Source organism: Podarcis gaigeae, assembly GCF_964106915.1.
Source record: "Podarcis gaigeae genome assembly, chromosome: 13".
NCBI classification, from domain to species: domain Eukaryota; kingdom Metazoa; phylum Chordata; class Lepidosauria; order Squamata; family Lacertidae; genus Podarcis; species Podarcis gaigeae.
Window position 1 is genome coordinate 22,254,553 of NC_139689.1, and position 9,790 is coordinate 22,264,342.

Here is a 9,790-nt window from a genome sequence, read left to right on the forward strand (position 1 = left end):
TATTTTAAAAATTCCCTCACCACCCCCACCCTGCTTAAGCTACTGCAGTATTACGTCACACTGCAAAATATGGAAGGCAATTGCGATGCAGATCTGGGGTTGCCAACATTGCAGGGCAGCCTTGAGAACTTCCCTTGGCATGTGTTAAGCCTCTGTGTGGTCCCTCACTGCCTCCATGATGAGGCAACAAGGTAGGTTACATTATCTTGCCCGCCCACCCCCCTCAAAAAAGTACAGAGCTGAAAATAACAGATTGCCAGAAGGAGAAGACACACATACACAAGTTGTATCCAGCAAATCTTCTTGAAACTTAATTTTTTCAAAGGTCCACCACCAAACCCAGTGGTACCCTGGCACAAAAACATGGGAGCTGAGGCAAACATACAATTTAACAAGGAACAATCCCCTCAAAACCATGATCAAATCACAGGTATCCTCTAAGTGTGTTTAAGTGCTTGGTTGGTTTTGTTGCCATCCTATTTACAAAAGCAATTTGAGGATTCCTGCCTTGGATCAATGTTCTTATGGTGCTGGCAGGCACTGGATCTGTGTGTTTTTACTCCTCTAAGCTTTAATTCAATATTGGTTTTTGCAGGGATCTGTTTTATTACTATTGGATCCAACTTTCACAGATGACTTTGAAAAGAATAGTTTTGGATGCTTTCTGTCTGGTGGGGAATAGTGTCTGTAGCACAGTCTCATTCCAAATGCCCCTGCCCCTGCAGTCCCAAAAAAGTTAACCCCCTGCACTAGATACTGTGAATAAGCAAGATTTGGATTCTAAAGTATATCTTCAATACCTGTCCAGCTCACACCCACTATTTATTCAGCTGTTTCTCTGAGGCTTCAGCAAAAAAACAGCCTGTACTTTCAGGATTTCTTTCTTTCAAACTTTTAATATTAATAATAATAATAAAATTTAATTTATATCCCGCCCTCCCCAACCAAAGCCGGGCTCAGAGTGGCTAACAACAGTAAAATAATACAGCATTCTAAAATTAATTCATTCTAAAATCAGTTCAAATCAAATTGATGATATAATTTCCTTGTGTGGCGATTTGCAACTTCATCTCTCACTGTTCTTTTGTCAGAATGGTGTTCTAACTTGATTAATATTTCAAGTCACAAAAAACCACAAAATTCAAGGGACAGTTGAAAATGCTTTTATTGTCAAGTCTTACAGCTGCCACCTTTGCAAAACCCTAGTATGAAAGGGAGTTTATATTCCCCAAGCCAGTTCCCACAAATGGCAACACATTCCTAGCACACAAATATTAGAAGACAAAACTTTAAAAGAAAATATAGATTCCACCCTTATTCCCCATATAAAACAATTTCCCCCTCAAGTGACCTCTGACAATACACCCTATTTTCTACTGCCTGCCAGCAGATACCACTCTAAATTTTGGAATACAAGAATATGCATCTCAAAAGCATCATCATCAGAGGGCTCAAGCAGAGAAGTTACGCACAGGGAAGCAACCCTAGAAATCCTGCCTCCCTTTTGCTAAACTTAGCTCTATGTCACAGCCCAGCCCCACTGAGCATACTGGCCAAGTGTGCAATATCAATGGGAGGGGTTTCCTCCCTTCACCCAGGAAGGGCCTATGCAAGCCAGTAAGTAAAGAAAAGAAGTTCCTCTCAGCTCTGGCACTTCTGCTCAGATGCCATGGAGTCTTCAAACAAGCTCAGCAAGTTTTTTGGCTCAAAAGTAGAGCACTGCTTTGAGCACTGGGGAACAAGTGACTCCCATTCATCCTCATCTTCAAAAGCTAGTGTGCGGCGCAAACTGTTCGCATTCAGAGAGCCTGATGTGGCATGTCTGCTATTGGGGGACTCTGGGCTGATGTGGCTGAGGTTAGGGCTGCCTTGGAGTACCAAAGACCTGTGGGAGACCAAACAGAAAAAGACAGGTCATAAAAATAAGGTATTGGGTACTGCATCAGGACCTCCTATCTGAGATATAGTTCAGCACCGGGAAAGACAACATACTCTAGATCACAACTTCACAGCAAAATATTCCGATAAATATGCATGGTTCAAACCATTGAGCCCTCTACAGTGCCAAAGGGGGAAGATACCTTTTGAGAAGCTAAAAGTTATTAACAGCTAAAAGACATTAACAAGTCTGCACATTTCTCTGAACCCTCCGCTTACATGCAGAATCAAAGAATTGCAAGGGACCACAAGGAGTTGTCGGAAAACCTCAAGCAGCTCTGCTGTTGTCTCCCCTACAACTCCTTGACCATCAGCTCACCTGTTCTTCCTGCCACCAGTTTGCTGGGGTGAGGGGTGCCGTGGCGTGGAGGTGTTTCCTGCACAAGGGCAGATGCTCAGCAGAGGAGAACCAGCTTGTCTGGAAGAGAAGCAGCAATCTGAAGTTACCTATGCTTTCAAGCATTCATTTTAATATCATCAGGCTAGTAGGAGTCAAACAGAATTCAGATGTGTGACAGAGGTGGTAGTGGGGAATCCAGACTAGCTTCCTGTAGTGAAAGAGAGCGCACATGTGCTTGAACAGATGACCTGCCACAGCTCACATTCAGAAGGGAAACTGGACAGCCACTTGCTCTCCTACCTTTTAGAGGCTGGAGACTTGTTTTCTCTCTACATGCATAACAGGAACCATTCTTCCCATGCTTAATAGAAAAAATAGTATCATTCTTGGCCACCTGCCGTTGATAAGGTGAGCTTTATGCAGAAGCTGGTGCAAAGAAAAGCACCTGAAGGATTTGGGGATGTTCATTATTTTAGGAAAGGAGATTGAGTTTGGCCTGTTTAGTTTAGCTTTAAAAAAAAAGGCTGATGTGGAGGACATGATTGCGCTACAGAACATCAGAGGGATTGGCACTGTGTAACAAACTACATTTAGATTTTAAAAACCCAAAAACAAACATTTTCTCAAGAGAATAGTGAATGGAATTTGCTTCACATTACAGATCTAACTCATTGAGCCCTCCCTGGCCCACGTCAGACTGGCTAGCAATCCTGGATATTTGAGTGGATGTCTATTAGCCTTCCCAGACAGACAGAAAAATCACTTGCTTCAGACATCTGGATTGGTCTACCACACTGTTTTCTCTGATGGGGGGCACCTTGCGCACATGTACTCTCTGCTTCCGACCTGTTACTGTCTGTTACTGACCTGTAGGAGCGGTCCTATCTTCTTCTTCTACTTACTTGTCAGAAGACTGCAGCTCAGGGCAAGTGTGATTATGTCGCCCAACTGTCTCCGTTAGTTCAAAGACATCCTCACCAAGGCTCTCTTCGGCATCCTCTTCCTCCTCACCCCAACCACTAGAGAGGCTGCTGTCTTCTGGGGGAAGGACAAGGGGCGAATTTGGGGGGGTGACTGGAATATTCCGATGCCAAAACAGTAGCCAGTGAACCGGGCTGCTCACAGACCCCCAGAGCCACTGCATGAATCTGAAGAGGATCTGAAATAAACAGATGGGGAGAATTCACACATTTAGAAAGCAATCAATGGAGTAATAACATGCTGGCATTAAGATAAAGGTAAAGGACTCCTGGACGGTTAAGTCCATTCAAAGGTGACTATGGGGTGAAGAAGAGTTTGGACTTGATATCCCGCCTTTCACTCGCCTTAAGGAGTCTCTAAATGGCTAACAATCTCCTTTCCCTTCCTCCCCCACAACAAACACTCTGTGGGGTGAGTGAGGCTGAGAGACTTCAGAGAAGTGTGACTAGCCTAAGGTCACCCAGCAGCTGCATGTGGAGGAGTGGGGAAGCAAACCTGGTTCACCAGATTATGAGTCCACCGCTCTTAACCACTACATCACGCTGGCTCCTCTCACTTTTCAGGCCAAGGGAGCTGGCGTTTGTCCACAGACAGCTTTCAGGGTCATGTGGCCAGCATGACTAAACCGCTTCTGGCGCAATGGAATACCATGGCGAGTGCCAGAGCGCATGGAAACACCGTAAGAAAGCAATTGATGGGGCACAGCATGCTGGCATGAGACACTTCCCAAATCTGGCAATAGATACTCTCCCTACTGCAAACTGGAGGCTAGGGCACCAGAAAAGTTCTCCAGCCCTTTGCTGTCAGTCAGTGCTGCTCTTGCAACTGGGTACATAAAAAACATCACAAAACAAAGACACACCCTCAACTAGGCCAGCAAACCCCGCCCCAAAGGCATTTAGGCTGAGCAACACATGGAACTAGCTCAGTGTGATTCACCCATAAATAACTGATAGGCTGTTTTCTGATAAGGATGCCTTTGTCCAGAACAACAAAAAAGAGGCGCAAAGCAGTGGCATAGTTCTAGGAAGATGATTTGGTAATGCTGTGGAGAGTGCGCTCAAAGAGAACTGCAGATTAGCATTGTGAGGATCTCTGGCCAGGGCCTTGATCACCTTGCACATGGAAACTCCTTGCTGGATCCCAGACTGTGCCAGCAGCATCAGCTTCCGCCACCTCCCTGTCTTCTGTATGAGGCTGGAACCAAGTAACGTCTCCACCGAGGGCCGGAGCAGATGGTTGGGTTCCAACATGGCAACTAGGAGAGTCCGCAGCTCAGCAGAGAGATCTGGGAAGGGCAAGAATATTCCACTGCTTACTTTGCTTTCTACAATATATTGAATTTCACATGCCACCAGCTCTTTCCCCAGACCCTCCTAGTTTTGACAACCACTTTGCCTCCTTCCATGAGGATTAGCGGTTGAGTTGGCATATGCAAGTGCTGCATGCAGAAATGTTCCCTTTGTTTCTGCTCACCTGCAGTGAACTCAGGGGGCATATAGCCCTGTCTCAGTTGTTGCCAACCTTCACCTCCATTAGGAAGCTCCATATTGCAAGCAATCTCTAAGATGGTTATGCCTAGGCTGGAAGGACAGAAGCACACAGATGAAGTAACAGGAGCAGCACAACATTGCTTATCTGTAGTGCTAATTTGAACCCCGCAACAAGTTAAATTTTGAGGCAGGGGAGCAAAAGCCACAACTGTGAAGCTGCTGGCTATCTCAGGCACTGGAAATATTAGCATCCCTACTTCCCATCTCATCCCACACCTGAAGATATCAGCAGCCTTGGTGTATTCCCCACGGAGCAGCTCAGGTGCCATGTAGCGGGGATCGCCTTCTTGAGCATCATTCAGATCCCTAGAGTCCAACTCCAGCATAAGCCCAAAGTCACCTAGCTTGCAGACATTGCTGGACGAGAGGAAGATGTTAGCTGGCTTGACATCCATGTGTAAAAGGTTGCGGTCGTGTAAGTGACGCAGTCCCTGCAGTAAGTCCCAGAGGAACGCTCGCACTTGCCATTCGGGCAGTGGTCCATACTCCTCACAATACTGCAACAGGTTGTTTGGGCACAACTCCGTCTGTATGTAGAGCTGCCCACGCTCTTCCCAGGCCTGTACGAAGCTCACACAGTTGGGATGGTGCCCCACGCGCTCGTGCTTGCGCACCTCAGCCAGTTTGCGCTGCCTATCACTCTCACCTCGGAATGGCTCCACAGAACGCTTCACAGCATATAGCTGTCCATCTTCCCTACAGCGCACCTGTAGGGAAGATGAAACAAGTTATTACATCCTGTAGACTGAAGAGGACCCTGGCCCTTCCATGCAAGAACTCCCAGCACAAGGGGTGTTCAGGAACTGTGAGTGGTAAGCTTGCCAAGAACATCCAGATTCTGTGATGAGAAATTATATTCATGTCACATTATCATAAAATCACCCAGCAAAGAAATAAGAACAAAGCCTGCACAATTAGCATTTGTTCTGCATTCATCCTGATTTACTTGTGGGGTGTTTATAAATCATTCTGTTAGTCATTTGTTCATCCTGCACTCTTCAATGCATTCTCCCATCACTTTCCAAATTGCAAAAAGCATGCTTCTTTTTTAAAGTTGATTTGTTGCACTAAGGGGACAGAGCCCTTTAACTGCACAAACCTGATGTTGTAGCATGCACTTAAATCCTTCTCCCAAAATCTGGAGGCACCCGCAGTGTGGGGCTGTGTATTTAAGACAATGCATTGTAGTCAGCACCCCACTTCCTACAGTATGGCCTGCCAGATTCCTCCTGGAAGCTCACAAGCAGGGCATGGTGGCAACAGCCCCCTGCCACAGTCGCCACCTCTGAACATGGAAGTCTAATTTTAATGTAATCCACTGATAGGCAGATCTTCCATGTATTTGTCTAATTCATTTTCAAAGCCATCTAACCAGTGGTCACCACCACAAACTGTGTGTGGGGGGGGAATCTTAATTATGCCTTGCGTGAATTCATTTCTTCCACACAGACTGTGTCCATACCTTATATTTAAAGAGCATGGCTTCCCATAAAGAATTCTGGGAACTGGAACTCATCTCACAGAGCCGCATTTCACAGTACGCTTAACAAACTATAGTTCACGGGAATATTTTGGGGAAGAAATGTATTTTAAATGGCTAGTGTAGATGTGTCCCAAGAGATTAGTAGCCTGTCTGCTACTGCCTTACCTTGTACACTTCACCAAAAGACCCTCTGCCAAGACGGCTTAGCTGCTGGAAACACTGCCTGAAAAACAGCTCTCTTTTGGAAGCATCATACAGGTGACTACGCAGGGGTGTCTGTTTCCTCTGTGCGCCATGGAAGGAAACACTGTGTGGCTGGAGCTTGGTCCACGGTTGCTGCCGGCGGTCAGAGAAAATCCTGCTCACAGTGAGTGAGCTCTTGTGGCGTGGGCGTGGTGGGAGGGTATAGCTGAGTGGCTTACGAGCTCTCTTGGCTGAAAAACTGCTTTCTGCTTCCCGGAAGAAGGCAGGCACTGGAAGAGGAGTGTGACTCATCTGGGACTCAGCCCCTCCATAGTCAAGAGGTAGTGGCATGTCTGAAAGCAGAATGCATAGTTATTGAAATTACATTATCATTTCCTCAATGATTCAAAGTTGCAGTCAGCGAGTCTTTTGTGTTGGGCTGCTCAGGCACATTTAAAATTCACTAACCAAAAAAAAAGGTAAATATTTTCAGTTTGCTGATCTGAAGAGACTGATAGTAGAGTCTCAAGTGATGGGGAAAGAAGCCTCCCCACATGCATAGCCCAAAGGATAAACTGCAAGAACAGGAGGATACATTCAATTTTAATACAGTATTTCACTGTATGCAACAATGATGTTCAGAAGCCCTGGAACCTGAAAAGCATTCTAACTCCCACTATTCATTTTTACATTCCAGTTCTGGGACCACAAGCCCAGAGCTGTATCTTTATGTACCTTCATAGCTTGTATTCACAGCAGGAAGGGACGTGTTTATTTTTGTCTTTTGCAAAAACAAAAACAACCACCCATTTTAAGGTTCTGTCTATCAGGCAGAGGCTTCAATAACTCATGCCTACCAATCAGTTCCTAGAATTCTATCTTAGAAGATCAATGCCCTGTGGGCTGCTGTCTCCAGGCTCTGGCCATTTGGGACGCATTTTAGGTTAAGATGCATTTCATCCATCTACTGCAACTGTCCTGGAACCATCAGTAATTGTGATGGAGTTTGTAATGGCCTTAGTGATTCCTGATAAATCATGTGACAATCAGATGAAACTGACAAGTCTGGGATCAGAATCTTTAGAGGCACTCAAAGGAAAACAAACAAAGCAGTCAGCAGAGTCACAAAGAAGAAAACACTAAGTGGAGCACTAACAGGAAGATATGAAGAGTTTCAAAGTATCGATTCACACAAGGAATTCATATTTACATTATCTATCATAAGCTGCTTAAATGTCTATGTGAACAGCAGAGCAGTTGGATACAAACCTATACACAATTTCCTTTGAGGAAGCCATACTGAACACTGAGAGATTTTAAAATTAAGACTGCCCTGTGCATCTTCAAAATAAATAGGGCATTACATAAAAATATTGCTATATTTCTAACCCTTTAGCAGAGCACATGTGGGTTTTTTCTCTTTCCTTAGGTAGACTAATGATGATGATGATGATACAATTGGGCTGTCCTTACCTCAGTCCCAGGTGTGTGCAACCAGAGGTGGTAATAACACAACAGGAGGCCAAACAGATGAGAACAAATATTCTGCTTCCAACACCAGGCAGCCAGGTCACAACCTTGTCATGAGGGTAATGGCCATTTCCTGTTTTTCTCTAGAAACACATGGTACTCATAGGTACACTGCCTCTAAAAATGGAGGTTCCATTTAGCTACCAGATGTCTATATGGCGTCCACATCACATCTGACTTAAGAGCCCTTGCAGCCAGGCTCAAATTCACACAAAGTTCACTGGGTGATCTCAGGCCAGTCTTTGAGCCTGAACTCTCTGTGGCAAGAATAAAACAGTATGGAAAGGAGAAAGAAGAAGAGCTATGTACTCTGAACTCCTTGAGAAAAGAGTAGGATTAAAATGACAACTAGAGAATTCCTCCAGGAATTTGCCTTGTTCTGATTTTACCAACACCACCACTAAAAGAGGAGCCCAGCTGTCCCCCACTACTGGGCTTGAGTTATGTCAGCTGTGGAAGAGACATCCTCGCCCCTCCAGCTCCATCACTCTCAGCCCTCTAAAGTTCTCCTGCTCCTTATAGAAACACAAGAAGAGCCATGCTGGATCAGGCCAATGGCCCATCCTATCCAACATCCTGTCTTCCCAGGGGCCACCCAATGCCTGTGGGGAAAACCCCGCGAGGAGCAGGATTAGAGCATCTTGTGATTCCCATCAACTGGCATTCAGAAGCCCTGCTGCCTCCGACCCGCCTTATGCTTGGGACCGCCTCCCAGGACGCCCTCAAATACCTCACACTTTCCACGAAGCCTTGGGCACAACCTCCCCAGCCCCCGCCAGGCCCTATAACATCTTGCAAGTGTGACCCTGGCTAGAATAAGCCCCTTTCGACCCCTGCCTCAGCTTCCTTTCCCCCAGACCTATCAGAAACACGGCTCTATCCATGTTTTTACTTGCTTTATAATCGTCGTTCCCTCCCTCCCCCCACCTCAACCAACGTTTCGGCCGCTTCCTATTCCCTCTGTAAGCCGCCTCGAGTCCCCGTCAGGGGAAAAGGCGGGATAGAAATCAATACGACGTTTAATCATTCTAACCGTGATAGATAGCCACCACCGGCAGCCTCGCCCTCCTCCACGGAGAAGGGCCCTGTTCCCTCAGCCACCGCCTCTGCCCTCCCCCGAAATTCACCTCAGGTGCGGGGGGCGCCCCCCCTTTCCCCTGCTCCTAGTCGACGACATCACCGCCACACCCGCTTCTGCCACTGAGGAAACGCAAAAGCACCGGCGCCTTACCTCTCTTCTCCTTCCTCTTTATAATTTTAAATTTCCTCGGAGCCCCGGAGAGCAAGGGCTCTCGCGTACGTGCGAGCGAGGGAATCGCTTTGTTCCGTCCGTCCGAGAGTTCCCGGATGAAACAGCCCTTTTCCCACCCCCTCCCTTCCCTCAGGTGTGTGTATTCCTGCCCGGCGCGCGCGCGCGAATCCCCTCAACGCCCGGTTTGCGCTCTCGCGCCAAAATTCCAAACGGCCTCGCCCACTTCCGCGTCCCGACGTCACCGCGCATGCGTGCGTGAAAGGCTACGGGCCGAAAGGACTAAGCGAGCGCGCGAGCTCCCCTTTCAACGGAAACGCCTCTCTTTAACTGTCAGCCCCGGGTTTTTTGTTTGCCCAGTCAGTCAGTGCGTTGGCAGGTGGGTGGACGAGGCCAGCTGGGTTGAGGAAAGAGGAAAGGCCTCGCTCGGACTCGAAGGCAACCCTGCAAGCGGGGACTTTGCCGAGGAGTCCCTGGGCCGCCCACTCGATAGGAAACAGACGAGGCTTTTTTGCCTTTGGGGAGGCGGGACC

The 9,790-nt window shown here is 47.0% G+C and overlaps 1 protein-coding gene across 2 annotated transcripts; it reads right to left on the bottom strand.

The window, feature by feature from the left end:
• Positions 1–1,140: 1,140 nt before the first annotated feature.
• Positions 1,141–9,372, bottom strand: PKMYT1 (protein kinase, membrane associated tyrosine/threonine 1). Of its 2 annotated transcripts, none has more exons than XM_083708206.1 (8): positions 9,240–9,372; positions 6,461–6,831; positions 5,029–5,519; positions 4,736–4,842; positions 4,375–4,547; positions 3,181–3,437; positions 2,258–2,356; positions 1,141–1,885 (listed from the first exon to the last, which is right to left on the bottom strand). In XM_083708206.1, the coding sequence occupies exons 2-8, from the start codon at positions 6,827–6,829 to the stop codon at positions 1,642–1,644; spliced, it is 1,740 nt and encodes a 579-aa protein (XP_083564332.1). In that variant the 5' UTR covers positions 6,830–6,831; positions 9,240–9,372; the 3' UTR covers positions 1,141–1,641. The 2 variants fall into 2 exon arrangements, with proteins under 2 accessions (XP_083564332.1, XP_083564333.1); XM_083708207.1 differs by having other exon boundaries at positions 9,136–9,266.
• Positions 9,373–9,790: the final 418 nt, after the last annotated feature.

What these genes read in the sequence shown, in the direction of transcription:
- PKMYT1 (XM_083708206.1), bottom strand. Translation starts at nt 6,829, where the DNA reads ATGCCACTACCTCTTGACTATGGAGGGGCTGAGTCCCAGATGAGTCAC. An exon ending in AAGGCTGCTGATATCTTCAG is followed by an intron (nt 4,843 to 5,028) that starts GTGTGGGATGAG and finishes CTGTCCTTCCAG; the next exon opens with CCTAGGCATAACCATCTTAG. An exon ending in GCCCCCTGAGTTCACTGCAG is followed by an intron (nt 4,548 to 4,735) that starts GTGAGCAGAAAC and finishes TGCCCTTCCCAG; the next exon opens with ATCTCTCTGCTGAGCTGCGG.